Here is a 25999-nt window from a genome sequence, read left to right on the forward strand (position 1 = left end):
AACAAACCTTCTAAAAGGTGTTTTATTAATTGTCGATTCTTGGGACATGCCTAAGAATTTAAAATAGGCCACATGCTCCTTATCCCTTTTCGCTATGTTCACTGCCAATGAAGAAATTAGGCCCAGAGTCCAAGTCATCTTCACTAAGAGCTGTCATGTGGGTGTAAAGGCTGATGACTGCGTGCACTGGTGCAGGCACTGGGTCACAGGCCCCCTCACGGTTGTCTTTTTTATTCATGAGAGTGGAGAGGCAGCGTTTCCGTTGATGGAACACATCCAAGGTCCCAAATAAAGCACAGAGAGTGTAAAGCTACCCCAGTGTAGATCGCGGCGTCCCTTCCACTTTCCTTCCGCTTCTGCCATCCTCGCCGAGCCCGCTGCCTCGACACGTCGGGCAGCGGGCTTACTACACACCACCGCCGCCGCCTCTCCTGCCCTGTACCCGCGGGAGCATGTTTAAATTTCGCTGAGCACCGAACCACATGCCGCAATCTCCCGAAGAAGTCCTCAGCACCCAGTGGCGGTCCAACACATAAAGTCAAGCTTCCTAAGCCACCGTTTGTCTTGTCAAAAGTGATGAATACTTAATAAGGGCCCTTGTTTACTTGGCAGGAGAGGAGGACTGACACAGCAGATGTCCCTGTAAATGTGTCAAGAGAAAGAGCGGAGGAGCCGAGACCGAGCAGACTGGTCCGTGCACAAGGATGGGAAAGCTACAGAGAAACAAGAACACTGAGGGGTGGCAACGAACCGCAGCCCTGAGGAGCTCAGCACACACGCAGAGACACACGCACAGAGACACGCGCACAGAGACACGCGCACAGAGACACGTACAGATACACACAGAGACACGCGCACAGAGACACGCGCACAGAGACACGTACAGATACACACAGAGACACGCGCACAGAGACACACGCACAGAGACACGTACAGATACACACAGAGACACGCGCACAGAGACACGCGCACAGAGACACACGCACAGAGACACACGCACAGAGACACGTACAGATACACACAGAGACACGCGCACAGAGACACACGCACAGAGACACACGCACAGAGACACGTACAGATACACACAGAGACACGCGCACAGAGACACACGCACAGAGACACACGCACAGAGACACACGCACAGAGACACGTACAGATACACACAGAGACACACGCACACACACACACACACACACACAGCCAGAAATGCACAGAAACACATGCACAGAGAAACATGCGCACAGAAACACACGCTCACAAACACACAGCCAGAAATGCACAGAAACACACATACACAAACGCAGCACATACCACAGAGCTCACAGAAACTGACATACCTCCTCTCTGGATGGTCTGACTTCCGCAATTATTATCAATGACGTCATGCTGTAACCATTCTATATCTGAAGGGTAACATACCCTACACAAACAAGGATTCATTTTCCAGAACTCTCAAAGGACATACAAATGCACTTTACAGTAACCTCACCAATATGACACATACCGAAGTCTTGTAAAGCATGAGTTACGAGATGTGTCACTACATGCTTATGTCAGAAACCAGAGGGACTGTCATCATCTGCATTTTATGAGTCAGTCACATGAGCTATGCATTTTTTTGAAGTTCTTAAAATATTAGGATAAGAAACCATTGTACCTATTTACAGATTATAGATGGCAAGCACATTCACAGGAAATGAACAGAGACTGAAGTGGCACTGGCAGGGCAATGCTTGTGGTGTGCTTCTGAGGAGACCTGTGATGAACTGAAACCCAAAGTCAGCCTAAGTAGTATAGACAATTTTAGTGACAAACTTGAGGACAGCAAAAGCAACATTTACATACAGTATAACACAGACTCAGGTCACACGTTTGTCTTTTTTGTTCGTGTAGTATTTTGTGCATTTACATGGTTACAAAACCAGTGGATTTTTTTTTTGGAAAAAGGCCTTATGATTAGGCAACACCAGTGCGGTTACGAACAAGCAGAAGTTGGTTTCAGTGAAGGTTTGATGGTTTTAACCATTCATTAGCTGATCTATTGAGGATTGTCCTCAATCCAGGTATTAATTATCTGGTTCTATTATTAATTAGTTTATAATTGCTCTAGGGCTGTTAGTAATTCAAAGTGAGCTGGGAGGTATCCTGTGGTGTCGCCCACCAGGAGGACGCACTGGACTAGGCTCAGTTTGAGCTCACTTAAGAGTCCATTATCAGTGTGTGAACACTGGACCGCAAGCCGAGAGCTCCAGCTGAGCCACACACACACGCGCACGCTCGTGCATGCACGTGTAACTGCTCGCGCACACACTCATACACCCGTGTGCAAATGTGCACATGCCATAGCCACCAAGGGAAGAGAGTGGCTAAATGGCAATTCACGAGAGTGTGCAAGCAAAATAAATAAATAAATAAAAAATGTAAATAATGCAGTGCTTGCGTTCCAGCCACAGAAAGCAGGACAGATCGTCTGGGCTCTGGAAGAACAGCGGAAGCAGCTATAACATTCACTGGGGAATGTCAGCAGGCTAATAATGGCAGTAAGAGGCCAGGCCTGATCTAAATATCTGTCAGCAGCAGCGAGCAGGAGCCAGCTCAGCAGAGGTGAGCATGGGGAGCCCGGACGGGGCGGGAGGGGATGGGGGGGGGTCCCTGTCTGAACGTCTCATTACCTGCCCTGCTGCGGGAGGTTCTCACCTTTAATCGCGAGCCTGCCTGAAGGCCCGGCTTCCAGAATTCGAGTGTCACTTCATGCTCCATTTTCAGTGCGTAAATGACTTATCAGGCTAAATCAGACGACATCGTGTGACTTTTTTGCGCACACGTGGACGGCTCGTGCTAGTCTTGCTTAGGCGACCCTGCGTCTGCCCTGCAAAAGTCTGCCCCATCCAGCGCGGCGCTGTTCCCTCTGCCAAAGTTTTATGAGTTCCTTCAGGCTTCCCCCACTTCCTGTCTCACTATGAAGCTTCCCAGTGCAGTCGCTTCCATTCCTGCTGGCAGAGGAGTTCAGCTGTGCTTCACCTCACTAGGCTCCTCTCCAGTCGTGTTCATATATGGGCTGACCCGGCTTTTGTTTGCAAACTTAAGGGAGTCAGTACATTTGAATGCGCAACACCAAACGTCCTCACATCACTGAGCAGCTACACAGTCCTAGAAAGTGTTTCAGGTCCTCTGTTCCTTAAGCCTGGTTATATACCAGCACGGTGTGGAATTCAGGTGCAACACTGATTGCTTTATAATCTCTACATTTTCTAATATGTATATACAAGGACCATTTTGCTATTGCTATTGTGTGATCAGTGATTCAGTGAGTGCAGACTTCTTCTTTGCTTTTGGATTCACATGAATGAATATAAAATGAATATATACAGGTTCAAGAGACCCAATCAAGCTTGTGAGTCATAAATGCGTCCTCAACTGCACCACACCGACACACATACACGCACACATACACGCACACACACGATCACACTTACCGGGCCCCGCAATCTCAGTTCCCACCTTCCAGTCTGCACCCTTTTCATTTGTCAGCGTTTTAAGTGTCACAGCTGTTTACAGTTTACGAAACAGAAAAAAGCAGACGCCACTGATCTGCCCTTATAGGAATCTTACAAGCTGTTTTCACTTTGATCAAAACCAAAAACATGAGCTCGTCTCATCTCATCATGGAGACAGATGTTTTGTACTGTTTTGTTCATTTATGACGTCATCGGCGCCAGAGTTGTCAGAGGGGAATGCACCTCCGCAGGGCGGCGTGTCCCCAGGAGCCTCGTGGATTTCCCCCACTGCAGACTGCACGATCATCATCTCCATCGCTCTCAACTCGGTCAGCTTCAACACGGCCAGGGTGCCCAACCAACACGTGGTCAGAGTTTGAAGGCAGATCGCAGACCGGAGAGCTCCGTGTGTGTTCCTGGCAGAGCTGAGTATGTCCAGCCATAGCAGCTGTTTGATCCGCCCCGAGGGATGAGCTCAGCAGCTGACCTTAATGGACCTTGCGCTGACTTCCTTTCATGCAGCAGATATCTGTGGAAGAGCATTTCAGGTAAGAAGGGCCAAGTGGTCACTCCTGTCATGTTAAAGGCAGGATTAACCACACCACTTCCTGCTTCTCACCAATGAACAGAGCGGCTATTATTAGTGCTTTTATTAACATGATATAATTAAGTGACAATGAATTAATTGATAATTGAATTAACTGATAGAATTATGTTTGCCCTTCAATAATACAATAATTTGTAGAATGGCTATAAACGAATCATGCCAAGTCACCTTTAATTCCTGATTAATTAGCAGAAGTGTTGTTATGGTTACCACTCCATCTTTTCTGCAGTGCTGCTGGGAGAGGATACACTTCTGCTCCAGGGCTGCTCCTTGGTTCAGCTCTGGATAGAGCGCTTCCGAGTGAAAAATGCTGACACAGGCTCTGCTCTGGATAGAGCCCTTCCGAGTGAAAAATGCTGACACAGGCTCTGCTCTGGATAGAGTGCTTCCAAGTGAAAAATGCTGACTGTGGCTCAGCTCTAGATAGATCCATTCCAAGTGATAAACGCTGACTCAGGCCCAGCTCCCTCTGTTTAATTCGACTCTGCAGGAGTCGAGATATAGTGGCTGACCTGCACTCCTGCCTGGAGGGCTTTGACGTCGCAGACTGCTGGTTTGGTCGGAAGGCGAGTGTAAGGATGTCCCAGCTCCTCTCAGCTCAGCAGTGCCAGGATGTGCATGTGGTCCTGCAGGGTGTGATGACCCGAGACAGCTGTTCACCCTGGCCTGATACACCTGGTGCACTGCTAACCATGAGATAATCCAACATCCATTAGAGGGTTCTCGGTTCTGGAGCAAAGCGCGCACACACACACACACACGCACGCGCATATTATCTTTGGCACAGTAGAGGAAATTATATGAATTGTACATTTTTTAAGACTAATAATCTCCAGGTTTCCACAGTACTGCTTCATTCTGTGAATTTCCTGAGGACAGTGGAGGTGTCTTCTGCTCTAAAGAAGAAGGCTGTCCAGGGTGGAGATGCAGTTTTTCCAACCACAACCAGCAATATATGGAGTGTCCTCTAGTCACTGTGTGTGTGTGTGTGTGTGTGTGTGTGTGTGTGTGTGTGTGTGTATGCCACCACAGATTCAGAATTCCCAGTCCTCTACTCTTTGCATGGAAACTTTTGTCTTGTTAACATACAACAGTGCTCGTATAGTCTGAGGGGAGGCATGGAACTTTGGGTCAGGTAAATATCTGAGTAATATTTGAGGAATATTTTTTATAGATTTGTCTAAATATACCCTAATTATAAATGTTCCCTATCCTAGGATATATTACTAAAGCCTGTCACTAATTTATTGACCCAGTTCAGAAAATCAGTTCAAGAAAACTGCAGTGTATGTACATGGCCAATGTGTGTGTGTGTGTGCGTGTGTGTGTGTGTGTAAGAAGGAATTTTAAAAAAGGCCTCATGCCCTTTATTACTGCCTAACCCTGTCTGAGACAGAAATGGGCCCATTAAACTGTTGTAAGTGACAGCTTTATTTCTGTGCAGCTGGGTGTTTGGCCAATCAGACTGCCTCTCTCCTGTGTGACTGTTTTCATTCGAGCGTCCGCAAGGGGGTTTGGGCTGTGGACGCATTCAGTCCCACACGCTGATTGATTTCCAGGCAGCCCTTCTTCCTGCAGAGATCCTGGCAGTTGACCCACCCCATCGATTCCCCACCCCAACCCCCAGCCCTGCCTCTCACCATACTGCCATCAGCAGCAGCAGACTGGCTCCTCTTCCCAGTGTTGCTCAGGCTCAGTGACTTTCTCCAAGTCATCAAGCACACAGGGGCAGTGTAACAGGACACTTCCTGGCCTCCTCCTCCCCCTTCCAGCCCTGGATGCCAAAGGCAGGGCAGGGGGTGGGAGGCAGGCCTGTGGCCCAGCTGTGCGAGGCAGGGGCCGGCTGATCAACGGGGGTTCCAACATCCAGAGAGGCGCTGCGTGGTCCGAGGACCTGGCTGAAGCTGCCTTAGCGCTTTCATTAGCATGGTCAGTTTGTCCGAGGAAAATCTGTGCTGACACATACACTAACAATGGCCAGCTGGAATCTCTGCATAAAGAGTGGAAAAAGACAAGCGGGAAAATGATGAAACAGTTTCATAGCAGCATGCTGAAGTCTTTATAGAGTCCCTGTAATTGAAATCTAAAGATGTGAGACATGGCGTAACCCCTTCTACTGGCTCCATACGCATAATGTAACCATACACCTTTGTATGTAAGAGACCAGAACCGCTTGTGGGCTGACACGCTCAAAGTGAGAAGTACGATATGTGTGACCTATGGGTTCCTGTCTCGCCCTCTCTCAGACAAGGACAGACAGACGAAGTGTTTCTGTCTCACTGTCCGTGAAAGAAAGCTCTTCTGATGGTCCGATGTCCAATGCTGATGTATTGACATCTAATTTGAGGTGTGACTTTCCAGAATCCCCTGTTACTGCACGGACCCCACATCCCCTGTTACTGCACAGTCCTGACATACCTTGTTACTGCACGGTCCTGACATCCCGTTACTGCACGGTCCTGACAACCCTGTTACTGCACGGACCTGACATCCCCTGTTACTGCACGGACCTGACAACCCTGTTACTGCACGGTCCTGACATCCCCTGTTACTGCACGGTCCTGACATCCCCTGTTACTGCACGGTCCTGACATCCCCTGTTACTGCACAGTCCTGACATCCCCTGTTACTGCACGGTCCTGACATCCCGTTACTGCACGGTCCTGACATCCCGTTACTGCACAGACCTGACATCCCCTGTTACTGCACAGTCCTGACATCCACTGTTACTGCACGGTCCTGACATCCCCTGTTACTGCACGGACCTGACATCCCCTGTTACTGCACAGTCCTGACATCCCCTGTTACTGCACGGTCCTGACATCCACTGTTACTGCACGATCCTGACATCCACTGTTACTGCACGGACCTGACATCCACTGTTACTGCACGGTCCTGACATCCCCTGTTACTGCACAGTCCTGACATCCCCTGTTACTGCACAGTCCTGACATCCACTGTTACTGCACGGTCCTGACATCCACTGTTACTGCACAGACCTTTGTGGCTTTGCTGTAGACTTCAAGCATGACATTGTGTCCTTAACTAACCTTGTGACCTCCATGTTTGTGTGTTTGTGTGCACACGTGCATATTTAATTTATGTTCTCGCAGCCTGCCTAGTTGGTGCTAAAAAATATTTGTAACATGGGACACATTTTCACCTGGGCTGCTTTAGGAGAATCGAAGTAATTGTTTCTGTTAGGTCTCGGCTGTCAGTGTAAGGAGGATCTATTTAGCTTATACAAAATAGTGCCCAGAGTAACACAGTAACACAGGACCTTACGCAGCCAACCCCAACAGAGTATTGATATCCCCCAGTTGGTAGTAAGTTAATCAATGTAAAAACATACCTCTCCAGTGCAACTATGCCTCTGCTTTCTAATTAGTACCAAGGTACTGTGTGCTGCTTGGGTCAAACCAATTGAAATCCACTCTTGGCATGTCCCATAACACTGCAGTGTTTGCCAATGTATTGATGTGACCCTCCTTAGCTACACTGGGGTCATGAGGCGTAAGTCAGACTGTCACCAGACAGAACCTGTTGGATAGCCTTCAGTGTGACTCTGAAACCACCCTGCAGATAACCGGTGTCATCTAGGTCGCTGTAGATAAATGGAGTTGCGGGGACATCGACGTATACGGCTGCCGACCCATCTGCCTGTGCAAAGCAGGAGGGACATTATTCTTTGTGGGTCTTTGTGCCTCACGCCGTGACAAATGTGTCAAGTCAAACTGCAGTGCAGCACGAGACAAAGGCTGGCAGCAGGTCTGACCTGCATGTGTGATCAGATTTATAGGAGTCGTGAGAGTGCAGGTTTTGCTGGAGCACAAATATCACAGCTCAGGTGCACTCAATCCTAACAAATACTGTGGCTTTCCACTGAGGAAACACTGACAAGCTGACTGATGAGGATGGATTAGTAAGAATGTGTCGTAGCCTGTGAACGTATTCACCACATCTACATTTTCTTACATCATATACCGTAATTCAGAGACCCCAAAATTCCTTCTTTTCCTGATTTCTTGTACCATCTAGGCCATAGTCTCTAAGCACACGTAAGATATGAGATTGAGCATTTTCTTGGCTCAGATGAACCAGGAGTTGGACTGCAGTGAACAACAGCAGTGTGACTTACATGCTGGTGCTTCATTAGAGTCCACTGTGCACTTTTCAGCTATTGCTGCATTCTCCAATTTTGTCAGCAGCAGATAAATGAGTGCCTGTGTGCCGGGCTGAACAAAGAGGGGTCCCCAGACCCACAACTCTGCTCTCTCCTCACCGATCCCGCCGCGGGTCTAGCTTTGCAGCTCCACCCTGAGTGGATAACGCACAGGCAGCAGGCGCGGTCCGCCGCGGTCCGCCACGATCCGCATGGTTCGGCCGAAACGCTCCATGATTATGGCAGGCGTGACCCGAGGCTGGGCCCAGAACAGTTGTTCACACCAGCCCAAGGCCGGCTCGAGAGGTGGCTTTATGGCTAGCAGTGTAAGAAGTCAAGGCCTCGATTAGTGACAGTGGTGTAGCATTAAAGGATGTAGCATTAAATGGCTTTCAGATGTTCCACCAAATGAATAAATAATTAATACATTTTCTACCAGATTGCATAAACTTTATTTGTATGAATGCTTACAAATGGTTTGAGAGGCTCTGTAGCCAAAACTCAAACATAGCATTAAAACAAGTTCTAAATAAACATAAACTATATGTGACTATATATAAAAGATTTATGAAAAAGAGATTTCATTCATGTGAGGGTCTTTTAACACTTAAACAATAGTATCACTGGAATGTGTTTAAAGCCAGGAGGAAGCTGCAGAGAGGAAATGTGACTCTCAGTCCCAGTCCAGAGTGGGTTTGTCATGTCATGATTATAGATGATGAGAAACATTATTGTTCAGGCACAGTATGAAAAATAACAAACATATCCTTTAATAGAAGGTAATATGGCACAGAGACTTGGCCTATAAGTGGAAGAACAGAACAGCAGGACAGAAACACCAGCCGTGATGAATAAACACACACACACACACACACACACACACACACACACACATACACACACTCACACACACACACACACACACACACACACACATACAGTGCTCTCTGCAGGTCGGAGGAAATAATTTTTTGCCCTGTGAACAGAAAGTGATACTCTGTGAGTGTGTGTGTGTGTGTGTGTGTGTGTGTGTGTGTGTGTGTGTGTGTGTGTGTGTGTGTGTGTGAGTGTGTGTGTGTGTGTGTGTGTGTGTGTGTGTGTGTGTGTGTGTGTGTGGGAAGGGTAGCTTGGGACAAAAGAGTGAAGCAATGTTGTCCTCCTCCACCCGACACACCAGTGTGAACTGTATGAACAATCTGCGACACTACACCTTCCGGCTCCACCAGGGCTCCTTTCATTGTGCAACACTGAGTGGCAGTGAACTCTATAAATAACTGCTTGCCCCTTCTCCTCTCTCGCTATTTCCAGAGCTCCGCTCACCACTGGCCCTTCAAGCTGGCAATCAAATCCTCTCATTTTATTTTTAACACTTCGGAGAGGAGAGAAGAGAAGAAAGTTCAGAGATGGGAGAAGAAAGGAAACAAAGCCTGCAGGTTTGTGAAAACACATTAAGTGGCGAAAACGCCACTGATGACGCAGTAGAAATTTGGCCCTTTTCATGGGATCAATAATGAGATTTCAGCCAGGCAGAGTTCCCATGGATCTTAGTGGGAAATGGCTAGGTAAGTAGGGAGAGACTATGACACCACAGGATATCCAAGTGTTGAACTTGATTTCTGGGCCCTGGTTTAGTGGTGTCAGATGTCATAAGGTGTCAGTGCTCTGGAACTGGAAATGGTTTTGCTAAAGTATTATCTTCTATTTCTGCGGTAGTTGTAAATGTGAAAGCTCAGAGAATGACCTCTTGTGTACTGTTCACAGAAAACATTCATATTGGAAAAATAAAATCAGCAGCCATGGTGATCAATACAAGGACGACGATTCTGATTACTGGAAGTCAGTTACATGTCAGGAATCTGGAGTTCCTTCATCTGATTTCCATGTTTTTTTGTTTATTCATCCCCTGAATTATAATTAGGCTTAAAATTGTATATATTTTGTTGGTGAATTCAGCTAAAATATAGGGAACAGTGCTAACGTCAGGCTCCATGGCAGACAGTGATGTCTATTTTTGGCTAGTATTATTGTTTCTATGGTCAGCAATCAGACACTGTAACCTGTCATTTGAAAGGCAGCTGAATGAAGGCCTTTAAGACATGTGACATAGCCTAAGACTTTACCACAGACAAAGATACAAATCCAAGTTGAATCAACTCGTGGAATGCTAATTTGTGTATGGAAGAACTTGAACATTTTAGGGGTGAATAAGATAAGATAAGATCCATTATTGATACTGGGGGAAATTGCTGAACCCAGTGCTGTGGGTGTTAGCTGTGTTGTGTATATTTAGATGATATTACATAACAGATTAGTTGGTTTGCCTAGACGTGATGCCCCCTCCTATAAAAACTATAAACCTATTAAAACAGTTGCATCTTGCTAATGATGTTTCTTATCTTGCTAATTATCATCATCAAGACAGGAGCAGTGTGGTCCATTTCGGGCACTTCAGCTCGTAGCGCATACTCGTCAATTAATGAGAATCAGTGAAAAACAAGACATGAACCAGTCTTATTTTAAAAAGTCACTAGTTACACTGGATGAATAAATGTTAGTTGTGGTGTGTAAATCAGCTAGACTATTATATATGCCATATTCTTTCTTATCTGTTGTGCTAAAACCATCTTCCGTTTAAATGCTCATTCACAAAACAGGCAGCCTACCGCATTCTGCAGTTGATTTTATTAATGACCGACAACAGCACCTTGCAGAACAGAATGGCCGGATGGATTTACTATACAAACAAGTGTCCTACTGTAATCTTTCCTGACACAATTACTCCACCAATTACCCGAGATGTTCTTGCACTCGTTTGAGACCCACTGATGAGACCTGTTCCCGATCAATCCATTGGCTCCAGCAGCCATTATTGCGCGTCGAAGTTGACGGCGTTTGAGGATGTAAGGTCTTACATCTTATGCCACTGCGGACTGTAAAATTTTGGTACGGTCAGCTTTTGTGAGCTTCACTGCGCATTGCACAGTAACTCTGTGCAGCAAAACTGTCGGATAAAAGTGCATATGTGAAGCGCTGACCTTTCCTTATTTCCTTATTTATGGAGTGTGTGTGTGTGAGTGTGTGTGTGTGTGTGAGTGTGTGTGTGTGTGTGTGTGTGAGAGTGTATGTGTGTGTGTGTGTGTGAGAGTGTGTGTGTGTGTGTGTGTGTGTGTGTGTGTGTGTGTGTGTGTGTGTGTGAGAGAGTGTGTGTGTGTGTGTGTGTGTGTGTGTGTGTGTGTGTCCAATTGTCCCGTGAATTACAAAGAGGCTAAAGGAGCAACGTATTCTATCCCCAGTCATAACAAACGACACTTTTCTAATTCCTTCGATCTGCAGCTCTGGGCGCCCATTGTCCACGTCTGTTTATCTGTAGTGACAATTTCAAGAGTGTCCGGAAACGGTTGTTTTGCCCGGTAAAGTGTGCTTGGAGTTGCGTAAGGTGGTGGTAAAGGGGTGGCCTTTGCGAATCACCAAAAAACTACAGATAAGTCACGTGGGACGCCCGAAAAAGTCGTAAACAGCACCGAAGGGGAAAAACCGTGAAAACCGCACAAACTGTACGACCGCTTTTTCAACGCTCAGTACTGGCACGTGGGCTTCGATGCCCCGGAGGAGGGACTGAAGTCGTGCACGAGGCGGGACGATCCAGGGGAGTTTAAGCACCGTGGACAGCGCCGCCGCGCGCTCTTCGCTATGGTCATTATCCCTCATCGACTATAAAGGAAAAGTGGTTGGAGAAAACTATTTCATTTACAACGACACAGTAATCACCCTACTTCTCTGGAACTACGCGAGCAGTTTCTCCTTAAGCATGGATTAAGGCGCGCCGCTCTTGCCAAGTCAAAGGCGGACAGTATTCTTCGCAGCTTGCAGGAACGATGTCTAAGCGAGCATGTGTACCAGCCGGAAGATCATCTGGAGTTTGCTGTTTCTCTCCGTTCTGGAGATAGGACTCGGCGTATCCAGCATCGCTCTCGGCGCCGTTGGCTTAAGCAGGTCGCAAGCGCAGCACGCGACTCAACAAGGCGACGCTTCCCCGGTATGGAGTGGGGTGTGTGTACGTGTCGCTTTCATTTTTTAAAAAAAATACTACTCCCATCATAGCGAAATCCAGCATCGAATGTTCTAGTTACAGCTCTAAGTTTAATAATTTTGATTAGTTTGTTACATGCACATATCTTTTTCCCTAAACAGCTCCACATACTTCCAATAGGTATGCTTATGTCGGTAAACTAATTTAAAGCCTGCAAAGATTCCTTGAACTTGATACTGTAATATTGTTTGTATTAAGAATATGTCATTGATATGTTTCAGAATTGTAAAGCACAGGAATGTAGTTGGATCAGTGGGAATCTCTACTTTAGCTTTACCCTGTGGTATATCGAACAGGATGTCATATTCACGAGCCAGTGAGGTTAGGACTGCTTCCTCTTCTGTGCTGCAGAATGAGTGGCCTCATTATTTCACAGAGTCATCCTTGGTCAAACTGTGGCTAAATTCAAAGGTGTATACTGTTCAGCACCTCTCTGGGGCACTGACACCCACAGCACAAACTCGACGTGGAACCCGGGTTCTCTTAGTCTGCACAGACAATAGTGTAGCCTGATTGAAAACTCTGTTCTAGAAACTCTAGCATAAAACTCAGAGGTGCATTTGTCCGGCATTTCTCCAAAATAAAAGCCTTTTATTGGTTCATAGCCTAAAATATCACAAATGCTTTAAAGAGTGCAATTGTCAGGTTAGGTTGTAAATTGACGCCTGGACAGTCACATTCGATTGCAAGTGCAACACCTTTGTCAATCAACGTGTTAACACTGTAAAGTGTGTGAGTGTGCAATAGATAACCATCCAGCCATTGTTCAGCCATGTCCTTTAAACATAAATTGCCTTCAATTTGAGTGCCACAATTAGCCACAGTGGGACTGAGGGCACTTTTTCCAAGGTAATGCCTGCCTGTTGTCTCCTCTTCTAGTTCCTCATCTGTGGACTATGTGGGATGCTGTGCGCAAAAAAACGAACTGGCCTGATTGTGAGTACCCCCACCCCCACCACCGATCTGTCCCAGCTACTCCCACCACAGCCCACCACCGCTCACCACAAACCACCACAGCTCATCGCAGACCACCACAGCCCACCACAGACCCCGACAGACCACCAGATACCAGATGCCCTTACTGGCTGTCAGATGTACTATAGCAAAAATTGGGACACAGACCTGACACAACCTAAGCTATAAGTTTTTGTTTTTTCATTTTTAGGGTCAACCTGATGGCAGGTTCCCATTTTGAATTTTGTCGACATGCTGTGCTGGTGCTAGTTGAGTGTGGTGTAATATCAGTGGTAAGGTCGCGTTCCCCAAACCCGAGGCCAGTGGACTGGCATATAGTCCCAGTCTGAGTGGGAAATAGGCCAGCCACTTCCCTCCATGCAACACCGCAACACCATGCGCAGGTGGCACTGTTCCCTCCACGCACTGTTCTGGAAGGACCAAGCCAAACACCTGAGCAGAACGATTCAGGGCAGCAACACCAAAACATCTGGTCCATAATACGCCAATAACCAACCCTAACACACCCCATTCTAACTGGCAGCGTTTGTCTAGGGTGCCACGCTAGAGTGCTTTACAGGGCGTTGGCGTTTCCCCGGTCCCTGAGCCACAGAGAGGGGGCCTGAGCTGCCTGCCCGTGTGCATAAACCTGCTACTGTAGGCTACTGCATGGGGGAGGAGATTCAATTAGGCACCTGGAGGAGCCACAGGAGAGATTGCTAATGACAAATCGATAGCACCGTGAAACCCAGTCTGGAAGGACTTCACATCTCCATCTCTGCTGACTGCTTGACTTTTTCCCTCTTCATCTCTTTTTCTACGTCCTCCCTTCACTCTGTCATGGTCACTCGTCCTGTGTCTTCAAACATCCATGCATCTTGACTTTACTATTTCATCATCATTTTCTATTTGGGCCATCTTATAGATCCATTTCCCCAGTTCTCGCTCTCCCTCTCTCTCTCTCTTTCCCGCTTTCTCGCTGATTGAATTTATTTTATCCGCTGTTTCCACACAATGGAAAACAACTCAATTGACACCACCTTCTCGCTCCATAATGGCCCTTTGTGAAGGCATTTAGGGCCCTCTACCATGCTAGCGTACACTGTAAATCACTCCCACACTGATCACTGCCTCATTAGACCCTGCTTGTTCCTCAGAAGCAGGGCAGCATATACGATCAGCATCCAGAGAGCTTAACTTCAGCCAGTTGTGTAGCTCACACCCATAGTGGCATCAAAGTGGGTGGAGCACATCTTGGTGAGGTGAGATGATAATGGCATGAGTTCATATCCAAGCTTGCCGTATGGTCATTAGAAAGCATCATGCAAGCATCTCCTCTCAGGAGAGCTTCCCATAACCCATCAGACCTTGTTCTTCTCTGTCTGGAACCAGGCTGGGGCAGTTCTCCAACGTGGAGACATGACTCCTAAACACATGTGTGCAGAGTGTTTACAGCAGTAGTGACACAGCAGTAAGAGTCAGCGTGTCGTTGCAATCTAGGGCAAAGTGCTAATGGGAGTCATGACCATGGCCAGACAACTCAAGGGGTGAGAGGACTCTCTCGGTGTAATTTGAAGTTGCAGGAAAAGTGATGAGATTGCGCTTTGTTGACATTAGATAACTGCTCTCCCAGCATGCCTTGTGAACAATTAAAAACAAATGGCCAAGCACAATTTGTAATGGCTCTCACATCTGCCCACTTTTCTCTCTGCGTCTCATTCATTCGGCTCTTTTAACTTTGCTGAGCACACTTTAACGGTAATGTTCTCTATACGCAATTTTATAACTTCAGGCTTCTGGAAGGCTGAAAGATCCTCTGGAGTGTGGTGGCTGGAGACAGGCCAGTGTCTACAGTGTCCATAGCTTGTACTTAGTGTAACACTAAATTGATTTTTATGCTTTGTGCCAGTAAGCCTATAACTGCACTAAAAAAGCTTTTTAATCAGGAATCACTACTGGTAGTGCAGTTTAGTCCAGAGTAGGCTTAAAGGAAATGACTTATGACTTTACTAAATGGTGATGTAAGACGTTTTTTTTCATTACATCATCATCTCTTTCTCTTCTCCCCCCCCCAAGATGATCCTGTTCTCAGCCTGCTGCATCTGCGGCCTGATCGGCGGCATCCTGAACGTGCAGTTTGTGCGGGCGCTGGCGAGGCGGCCTGGCGATGCCACCCACTCCCTGCACCTGGCCGCCATTTCGCTGGCGTGCCTGGGCATCAGCGGCTGTACGCTGTCCGCCTGGCTGACGTGCCGGCTGGCGGGCACCGAGCAGCAGCGCATGTTCCTGGAGCGCGAGCACTCGCTGCACCACTCGCACGAGATGGCTGAGAAGGTAAAGAGGGATCAGGGGAGAGGGGTGAGGGTTGGGGGGGGGGTAGTGATACTACACAAGTCTCACACTCTCACATTCCTCACATCCTCACATTCACACTCTCACATGTATAATATTCGTGGGTAAATATAGATAGTATGGCTGTCTCGCTGTAACGCACACCATCGCTTAGTGTGCTTTAGACAATCAATCTCTCGCCCTGCTATCTCTCTTACTCCTGCTCTTTCAAAACAGGAAACGCTGGATAACTCTAGCAACGGCATGCCTCAAATCACTTTCAATGGGCGGAGTGCCTCACCATGACAGGCGTGAGCTTAGCGGGACTGGCCCTCAGTGGCACACAGGACCGGGGACGACCGGAGGGGTCAGCCAACAGTCGGATGTTTTTCAGCTCTCCTGGCAGACTACAGGCCCTGGGTCAGGTAACACCACTGTGACAAAAAAGAGATCATCTCTGTAGACTGGCCACCAATCAGAGTTCAGTTACCCACCGACCGTGTCAGGGACCGGTCGTTAGCGAATGCAATGCACCGATGGCTTGCGCAGGGCGCCGTACGAGGGAGTGCAGGATTAGCATGTTCCTCAGATTCCTGTCTCTCATACCTGCTCTTTTATCCCATGATGCATCTCTCCAGTACTCTTGATGAAATGTTACGAGAATGTAGATTCTGAAATTGTAATGTTGAAATTGTAATATCGAATGCTCTGTCCTTGAATATACAAAATGCACAATTTAAAATGCTTGGTAAAGGAAACAATCATTTACTGATTTACAGTATTTTTATATAGAAGCTTCGTATGAAAATTAAATAATAAAAAAAAGGACTGAAATTAACTTTTATGGAGTTGTCATTGTTGATTACAACAATATAAACACACACAAACACAGTAACATTCATATATATGACTATGGATTGCTTACCAGAGTTTGACAGCAGGCCAGTACAGTTAGTACTGGGTGCCTGGTGGGTGGTTGGGTGGGTGGGTGAGGCAGCAAATATACCCTGGCTGTCAGTGTTGACTAAAGTCTACTGTCATTACTTGTCACTGTGGTACCTGCCAGCATACAGGACAGTTAGTACAATAATGAGCTCACTCTGGCCATTACACACATACCAGCCTAACTGACCTTCAGTGATACCTCTGAGGATACAGGAAGTCTGGCACTAATGGCTAAGAGGGTTAATGTATCCATGTACTTAGATTGTACCCTGAGACATTTAGTAGAGATTCCTACCCAGAGAGCCTTAGGAAAACAGACAAACAGCAGAAGGCTATATACATTCCAAAGAAAATCAAAAATACAAGACTATATTTCTAGTTTGATTTCTTTGGGCAAAATAGATTTAAAGTACTATAAAAGCAATAATAGCCTGATTTATGTTTAACATAGAAGAATTTCCTTGTGAGCAAAGTGATTAGGAAGCGGTTGTCCGATTAAGTGCGTTTGCATTGGCAAAAGTGCTTATACATAAGAAACATTAGACTGCTATGAAAGATTTATAAATCAGGTCCTCATTTCCCCAAATCACTGTAGTGTTAGGATCATCTTAACGAAGAGAGAGAGTGTTCAGACTGATACTCACGCTACCATTTAATGATGATCTCTGTGGTTCAGTGCTTTTTGAAACCCCACCCTGGCCTGGTCAGGAAGCAGCCTAAAGAGGTGAGTCACAGCCGTGTCAAGAAAAGGAGGTCAGGGATATTGAAGCTCAAACAAGAGAGGGAAACTACTCAGTCACATCAGTTTTGTCTGCCATGTTTACATGTGTGATGAGCAGTGGAAAGGTTACATTGATTGTTTATTTCAAATGTAGTTTAATGTGTTTGGTGACTGAATATTGCTTTTTCTTCTGCATGTAGGCCAAATGGCTACCAATTAACATCATTCAAACAGCATCCCGAATTTCTGACAGCTTTGTCTCAAATGGCAACGTTTGGCTTTGTAATATCATTGACTAAATTAGAAGTATAGTACCGTATTTTATATTTCATTAGATATTTAAAATAAAATCAAAACTGGACCACTTCTAACTTTCTGCTTTTAAATTTTTTGGATGTGTCTGTGCTGTGATCGTGCTATCATAAAGTGTCCCATCTTGGCCTTCAGTATGCAAGTGTGAATTTGTTGGTATTTATCAGTTTTGTAGATTAAGTTAGTCAGCTAAAGCAGTTTGTTCTAAAATTATTTCTAAAGTGTCATAAATATAAATATAAAGCATCATAAATATAAAGTGTTAACAGCTCACAGAGCCTGTGTTCTGGGGAAAGTAAATAAACCGATGACCATTACAGACCAGGCACATGCTGTAGTGAAGTGGGAGCAGTAAGAAAAAGGAAAACCAGCCAGTAATCTAGAAATGGCCGAGCCTTAGGTGAGACCCTGGGCGGCTGCAGCATATTCACCTTGACATCTGATCTAAGTAAAATTCAGTAACATAACGAATTTGTGAAGACAGAAATAGCCAAGCCATTAGATTTGTTTTCTGGTTATTTGGGGAGGGGTTACTAGTCTTCTCTGCGTGAACATACTCCTCTCCTCTGGGTGGCGGTAAAACCTCCTAAGCCTTAAAAAATAAATAAATAACGCTTTCTTTTACACTCGAGGAAATAAACCACGTTCCCTTACTAGGCAAGATGGCAAATCTGAAGCAGTTGGACGATGGGGTGCAGGTTACAGAGGCAACTTCTGCGTCAGCTGTCCTACCTTCAGGAGCGGGCGAAGCCACATGTAAAGACGCCACAGACACTGCCGCGGCGCCCTGTCTGATACCAGGCTTCGCACAGGCTTGTACACTTATCGCAGCCCCGTACTCATGTCTGGTTATGGAGACGCACCGTAGGCACGTTGCCTTGCCACCAATGTACCTAAACAAGAAAAAGACAGGGATTCAGGAGGAGCTAAATGCTGAACTTTTGAAGTATTCTATGAGGTATTTAGTAGGTTTTTGGGGGGAGGGATCAGTGCGTGCAAGACTGCTTGTTGTGAGTTTTGTCAAACCCAAGATATAGCAGATTAACATCGGACTGGCCCCGATAGTTAGCTAATTAGCTACATGTCTTTATTGCAGCTCGAACTAACACTGCCCAGTGTGCTAAATGCAATCATTGGGTAAAGTATTTCATTAAATAACTTGAGTATTTACATCAAAACCGCACATTGCTTGGGGTCCAGGGCTGTCTCCGCCGTGACGACCAGTGTCTTAGCCAGCATAACCGAGTACTGAGGTTTGGCTGATGGTGTCAGTACTGTACAACCTTAGTTAGCTAAGCTAGCGCTAGCTAACTAGTTACCTGCTCGCCAGATTATCTAGCTGGTTAATATTTTTGGCCAAGGTTAGTTAATTAGGCAAGGAGCAGTGTAGTTTCGTGAAATGAGACGATGGTATTTACTTTAAATACTTCACAATTATTATGCTAGCGAGCTACGCGTAATAACGCTAACATTAGCAACTACTGACACTATGATGTTGAAACTTGATTATAAAAGAGTTTGTTTGAATAGCCTGTGTCTCTTCTAAGTTTAAAAGGTGTCCCACTGGCGTACGACGGCATAAAGGTTTTGGGACGACACGGAGACATATTCGACGACCAGGGCTACATTCACCTAAACATTGAGGCTTCGTTTGTGGTCTTCAAACCCAGGAATGGAGAGAAACTATTGGTAACTGCATACCTGGAAACCCACTGCTTTCTCACAGCGTTAGGGTAGCTGGTTTCTTCATTGTTTAATGTACAATATAGCCACTGTTCTCATTTTATCAGACGATTAACGATAAATGGTTTGTTGGATTAATAGATTTACCACTGTTCCTACACAGTTGTACTTTTGGCACAATCAGAATAAATTGGTTAGATTTATTAAACTATTAAATTGGATTTATTATTCAAAAGTTTCTTATGCCAAAGAAAGCTGTAGATGGTGCATACAATCTAACAGCTTTGTGTTTAATGCTTCTACATGTAGCTAAAAAGGGGAAATCAGCTACCTTTAACCCTGTTATCCCTTCTGCACCCCTCTCACTCTGCATTTACACCTTGAGACTTATTTGATGAGCAGAGACGATGCATGTTTATCATGTGTGTCATTTAGGGCGTGATCAACAAAATCAGCGTGGGCCACGTGGGCTGCCTGGTGCACGGCTGCTTCAACGCCTGCGTGCTGAAGCCGGCGCAGCTGAGTACCGAGCAGTGGAGGGCCTCGGGGCTGAGGGTGGGTGGCAGCCTGACCTTCGAAGTCTTCCAGTTGGACGCGGATGTGGCCGGTGTCCTCCTGATCAGGGGACGACTGGAGAGATCCAGGTATGATGGGTCCACTTTGTCAGCATGTCAAGTTAAACGAGGGCAGAGAACCAACAAAGACAGGTCTGTTTATGTTCAGAATAAAAATTGATTAGCTTCCTCTTAGGTTTTTGCATTTATAGCATTTAGCAGATGCTCTTATCAAGAGTGACTTACTTTGTCATTTACTCATAGAATACATCCTAGTCCTAGCCAGTACAGTAGGTTAGAGTCCAAGATACCAATAAACTAGAATGCTGTTGAAATCAATCAATGCTGCCTAGAAGCGCAAAATACATAAGCTCTATCTCACAACAATCAGTGCAATAAACAATACCCTACAATAAGTACTAGTTTGTTAATCAACATAGAAGCAGGGTCAGTGGTCATTTAAATATTCCACAAATAGATGGGTCTTTAGTCTGCATTTGAAGACTGCAAGGGACTCTGCTGTCCGGACAGCGAGCAGAAGTTCATTTAACTATATAGGAGCCAGGACAGAGCGCGGTCTCGATGCTTGTCTTCCTTAAGACTTGGAGCATAGTATTTTAAGCCAAGCGTCATTTGCGCAATACAAATTGTCTGATTTAAGTGATTTCTAACATGTAGGCATCTTTGAGCGCAGTTGCAGGTATTGTCATGTTTATGCTGTCAGTTAACAGTCAATCTTGAGTCCTGTGAACTGGATCCCTGCTGGATTTAAGTGCTCTGCCATGTGGGTGTTTTCCCAGGGTGGAGGAGCTAGTTGCTGCCTTCAGCACTGCCAGATCTCTGGAGGAAGCCACGGAGCCGGACTCGTCCGCCGTCCATGGAAGCACAGAGGACGTCGCCGTTCCGAAGCCTAAAAAGAAAAAGAAGAAAAAAGACAAATGGACGAGTGTGGAGGACGAGAGCAGAGAGCGTGCAGGCAGCGAGGTGACCCTCGACGTCAACGGGAACACAGCGGAGGAAGTCGATGGTAACGGAACGGAGATGCACTCCAGTCCTGACAGCCAGCTTAAGGAGGAGAAGAAGAAGAAGAAGAAGAAAAAGAAGGATAAATGGCAGGAGTCTTCCGAGGAGCTGCCGCCACCTGCTGACCTCCCAGGGAGTGACTCAAGTGGCTATGTCAGCGATAAGAGCAGCCGGAAGAGGAAGGTGCAGGATGACTCCAACGAGCCTGTGGCCAAGAAGAAGAAAAATAAGTGATATTTTCCCTGCTTCCATGTTACTGTGTTTGAGGAATTCCCAGGTTTTATTTGAAAGTGCCTTAATAAACCAAGATGTGTTGGATTACACGGATACGAGGACGGAATCGAGGATATGTAACGGGACGTGATTTTGTCGTTTCACCAATAGGGGGCAGTATGTTTTCAAATGTCCATTTAGCATGAGAAGACTTGGAGATTTTTCACAATAATGAGTAAAGTGCCCTGCTTAAGAACTGATGTGAAGTTACCATAATGTGTTTATTTCTGCACCTGTTATTGCAAAGTTAACTTTGAATAAGGTGTTTACTGAATAATTTTAATAAACAACATGGGGTAAAAAAAAAAATTGATCTGACACTCCTCCCACCTTGTAGTCAAATTCATCTTGATCCTGAAAACAAGTAGGGTTGTCCAATGCTGTGTCCCTGTGGGGCTCCTGTCTGTGAGGGCTTTCCCCTGCCAGATCAGCGATGCCAAATCCAGCACACTTGCTCTCTCATGTTGAAGTTATAAAGTTTAGAATTTTATGTGAACAGGAAACGCGGGACAATTCCAAACCCCAGGGAAAGGGGTTCCTGAGACTGGAACTTGGGGTAGTTTTTTGGGGAGGGGGAAAGGGAAAAACTTATTGGCAGGTGTTCATTCCTTCTCCCTGCTGCGGCTTTGGAGGAAATCTCTCTACTTCGCCTCACCAGCCAGAGGGTCTGCTTTCGAGGAGCCTCGTGACAAAGATCACGCAGGGATTCATGTTTGTATGATTTCTGTGTAATACTCATGTTGCCTTCAGTTTGGGGACTGGTATGGTTCTGTAGCAGTGAGACACTATAAGAAGTTGCTGCACAGAATGGTCCCAAATGGACCGTGTCCCCTGTTCTTCAACAGGTAAGTCATCTGAGGACTCGGGTGTGTGGTTAGAGGTGGTACTTTTTGTACAGACTTTGTTGTTCTAGTGTGCTCTGATAGGCCTGTGTCAATGCTTTAAATCTGAGGTCCATGTTCCTCTTGTCTGAGCAGTCAGGCATGTTGGGCTCCTCTCCCATCAAATGCTCCACGTTTTTGCTGAGTCACAGTTTTGAACTATTTTTATAGTGTGTGTGTGTGTGTGTGTGTGTGTGTAAAACTGGCCTTAACTCTGTTCCAAGTCACTGGGGATTATGCACAGACTGATGCATTGTGTTTTTCTTTTGCCGCTTTTGTTTTAGTGAGGTGTTTCATAAGTTCATGGTAGTCTGGCTCCCTGAATGCACCAGAGCCAGAATGCTCCTTGGGAGGCATTCACTCCCCACGCCCAGCCTCAGTCGCTTTGCAGGAAGGTGGCCAGGCGCGCTCGTATTTTGAAGTGTCGCTGCTTTCTTTTTTCCACTGCCTGGGACCTGTGGCAAGTGAGCGTGGGGGTCGTAAGGCTGAGCGCTTGGTGGCTTTTTAGGGCCCCCAGCTCTAAGTGGCCCGTGCTCTCTTGTTACCATTTATAAAGATTTTTCTTTGAGCTGATTTAGCTAGGAGGGGTTTGGCGTACGTCTTAATATTACGAGTCTGTGCCGTAACACCCACTCAACAGACCCTCTCTGACTTTTTTGGGGGATACGCTGACCTTCAGCAAGTCATCGTGTCCCTGTACCAGACACACCACAGATGGTTCATCACACTTTGAGTAAAACTGGATGTACTACATGTGTATGAGATTTGTAAGATCTCTAACAATATTTTGTCATTGATGATCGCCATGGTGGAAAATATGTTATGATAGACGAAAAGGAATTTATATTCACCTTCATACCATTCCCTGACGACGTAATCCAAGACTAGGACGGCTTTGTGGGTTCGGCCCTGGAAACTCGCTGCTTGCGTTTCGTTGCTTGTCTTTAATTTTGCCTTGATGCATAAAAGGACAAACTGACGGGAGCTTGGTACGTAGTGGAGCTCCAGCTCTGCGCATCCGCAGCCGCACAGCCGCACGCCAGGCCTTCCCCACGCTGCACCTCTTTTCCTGGTGTGACCCGCCGATGCGTATGCACTCAGCGCAACCCTCCACTCCGTCTCCGAGGCCTGGGATTCCACATCCAAACACGTTACAGCCCATAATCCTGCTCAGAAAACATTCTTCCCCTTGGGTCTCCATGGAGATGGCACTGTTTTGGATACCACTCGTGTTTAATTCCCCTGGGGAGGCCTTTTTATTTGGTAACATACTAACAAAAACACAGCAACTAATAGTCATCGACGTGCCTTCAAAGATCTGGCATTGCCCTTTGATGTCGGTTTACATAAAGATGATGTCCTTGAGGACCTGGGAGAAAACGGCATCAGCACTCGGTCTGAGCATGCCCCATTGATTCACTTGTTTGTTTGTTTCCACTTGGCCGGAATATCCGATCTCTTCGCAGCGATTCTTTCCGAGCTGGAGGAAGAACGTGTGTGCCTCCTGCCTGCTGTCCAGTTTGGCTCAGCTGTCTGCCATTGTGCTATGTGAAGTTTAAAGGAGAAAAGATGTTTAGAGGCAGCACTTCAGTGGTCAGGGCCCATGGCGATTAATGCCCACTCGTTACCTCCCTCCTGAGTACCTGTTCCTCTAGGCTTTCTTGGTATGCGAGTGATCACGTTAAGGCGCTTCACCAAACGGTCCGTTTTTAACGTGCGGGGGAGTGCAGCTTTTGGAAGGTTGGCCTGACGGGGGTAAGTAAATGCTGTTTGGTTTATTAAAGCCTCAAGCAGCCCAACCACTGGCCGCTTCAGCTCGAAGTGATGTGAGTCGTTAAGGGGACAAGGACCCATGGGAGAAATAAAAATGGCGATTTAGGGCCAGTTGTCGAGCGTACTGGAATAAGTTAGGCGGGAGACTCAGGAGTTTGGTAGCTCCTGGCTCTCCCCATCGTCTTGTCTCTCTCGCGCTCGTGTGCTCTCTAGTTGGCTTCACGTGGAGCATCCACATTGTCCTGGCCCGACTGTGAGGATGAGTGCGCTAATTGGCCCTGGCTCTCCTCACGGCTCCTGTGTCAGACTTTCCAGGCCAGACGAGCTTTGAACCACACACACAAAGGAGCAAGAATTTATGGGGAAACTGCCGTCGGCCCTGACGCGGAGGTCCTGGCTCACGGGCACGCCCCTTCCCACCCCCAACCAATTCCCTCTGTCACCCCAACCTCTGTCTAATTAGGGATTCGTAAGCAGTTTTGACCAGGCCTTCACAGAGCTCCCAGCACTGGAAAGCCATAAAAACGGGGGAAAAGCCCTTAAGTACTCTAACAGCCTGACCTGTATTTCTTCTTCAAAGCACAGACTTGTATCTTGGCTTAAGGGGCCAGAATTGAATCATATCAAAGGCCCTTCCTGGGGGTTATTGACATCCATGAAATCTTTTTATGTTTCTTTTTTCCAAAGGCAAATTTACCGTTGCTTTGTGTACTGCCGCTTCTGGCCCAACATATTTGGATTCCTATGTTTTTTTCCGTCCTGAATCAGTCTTAAGCCATTGGTTTGCTTGTGTTGTTTCTTAGTTGTTTATCACGCTTATCGAGTTTACTGGTTTCTGGCAGAGAGCTATGAACGGTGAAATTTAGTTTTTCAGTCCGGGCTCGCACAGGACTATGCAGCGGTAGAGTACCTTTCGGGTCATAACGGTTCTTTTCTCTACTGGTTGAGTGGGAAGCGTCATGGCTGTCCCAGCTGTTAGCGGACTGCTCACATTACTGTGTGCTGTCCATTCACAAGAGGGCGTTAATGCTCTGTGAGTGAGAGTGTGTGAAAAACTGCAAACTGACTAATTAGGTCTGTACACACAAACATGACTTCCTAAGAAAAGAACAGCACACACATGACTTCCATAAGAAAAGTTCCTTCTTCCACTTCAGATAATCCATATTGCGTGACGGCACAGTTTAAAGTGTTTTTATTTCTTCAGTTTCCAGATAATGACTGAATTATGCTTTTTTTGTTGTTCCAATTCACCAGTTCAGCCACAAGACCATTAAGCATGGTAACCTTTACGAAACATTAGTGCCTGACCGTACATCCCTACAAAAGAACCCTAAATAGTAGTGTGTAGGGGAAGTGAGAAGGCTGTATGTTTTCATGGACTGGACACGGATGGAGACGATCCCAACACGTTGCCGTCTGTCCTGAAGATAGCCGTGAGGATGGCAGTGTTTTGTGTATTTTCTGAGTCCCATACTGTCCCTCAGCTTGTTAATAAGGTGTCTGGCTCTATCAGCACACCAAGGCTTTTAGCATCTATGACGGGTCCTCCCGAGCTGTTTCTGTCTGTTCCTCCAGCTGCTCTGTCCGGCCGTGCGTGGCCAGAAAGTCTCATCGCCAAGTGCGAACACTCCCCGTGTCATCCCATAGAATCCCTACAGAGGATTCAAACCACGCCGATATACATTGCAATCACCTAGCGTGATTAGGGGGAGGGGGACAAACTCCTTCATAAAAATGAAAAACAGTGACAGGACATCAGTTTAATTCTCTGGTTTGTCATGAATGGCTTTTATTTTTGGCTTTTCACTCAGCACTGTTTGTTGATCTTTCCCTTTCTTCCAATGCTGTTTTAATGTTGATGTTTTTCTCCAGGAGAGCCTGACCGCAGTTTTAGAGCTCTTATTCAGCCTCCTGTCCCTGGGCCAAACTGTGCTAGATTAATTGGGCTTTCTAATCTACTGGAATGCACAGGCTTTAAAGATGTCTAGACAAAGCTTAATTGCGTCAAGAGCCTGGAGAGCTCAGGCCTTTTCTCTTTTATAAATGTATTTACTCCGACATGCGAAAGCCAAAAACACAAACAAAGATGTCTTAATAGAAGAAATTGGCTGGACTGTCACCCTACAACCACCCCCCACCATTATATCAGCAACACCTCGACCTGTCTGAGGGCGTTTTCTCGGGACCACT

At 46.3% G+C, this 25999-nt stretch overlaps 2 protein-coding genes across 3 annotated transcripts; both read left to right on the forward strand.

Annotated features, from left to right (window-relative positions):
- Window positions 1–11861: 11861 nt before the first annotated feature.
- LOC113572111 (transmembrane protein 196) lies at window positions 11862–16457 on the forward strand. Of its 2 annotated transcripts, none has more exons than XM_035525571.1 (4): window positions 11862–12320; window positions 13236–13292; window positions 15387–15644; window positions 15879–16457. In XM_035525571.1, exons 1-4 carry the CDS (start codon window positions 12156–12158, stop codon window positions 15945–15947), a joined length of 549 nt encoding a protein of 182 aa, XP_035381464.1. In that variant the 5' UTR covers window positions 11862–12155; the 3' UTR covers window positions 15948–16457. The 2 variants fall into 2 exon arrangements, with proteins under 2 accessions (XP_035381464.1, XP_026857212.2); XM_027001411.2 differs by having other exon boundaries at window positions 11862–12302.
- Window positions 16458–18254: 1797 nt separating this feature from the next.
- polr1f (RNA polymerase I subunit F) lies at window positions 18255–21465 on the forward strand. Its single transcript, XM_027001294.2, has 4 exons — window positions 18255–18577; window positions 19167–19308; window positions 19738–19946; window positions 20657–21465. The coding sequence occupies exons 1-4, from the start codon at window positions 18282–18284 to the stop codon at window positions 21111–21113; spliced, it is 1104 nt and encodes a 367-aa protein (XP_026857095.2). The 5' UTR covers window positions 18255–18281; the 3' UTR covers window positions 21114–21465.
- The last annotated feature ends 4534 nt before the right edge of the window (window positions 21466–25999 follow it).

This window comes from Electrophorus electricus, chromosome 4 (genome assembly GCF_013358815.1).
Source record: "Electrophorus electricus isolate fEleEle1 chromosome 4, fEleEle1.pri, whole genome shotgun sequence".
NCBI lineage: Eukaryota > Metazoa > Chordata > Actinopteri > Gymnotiformes > Gymnotidae > Electrophorus > Electrophorus electricus.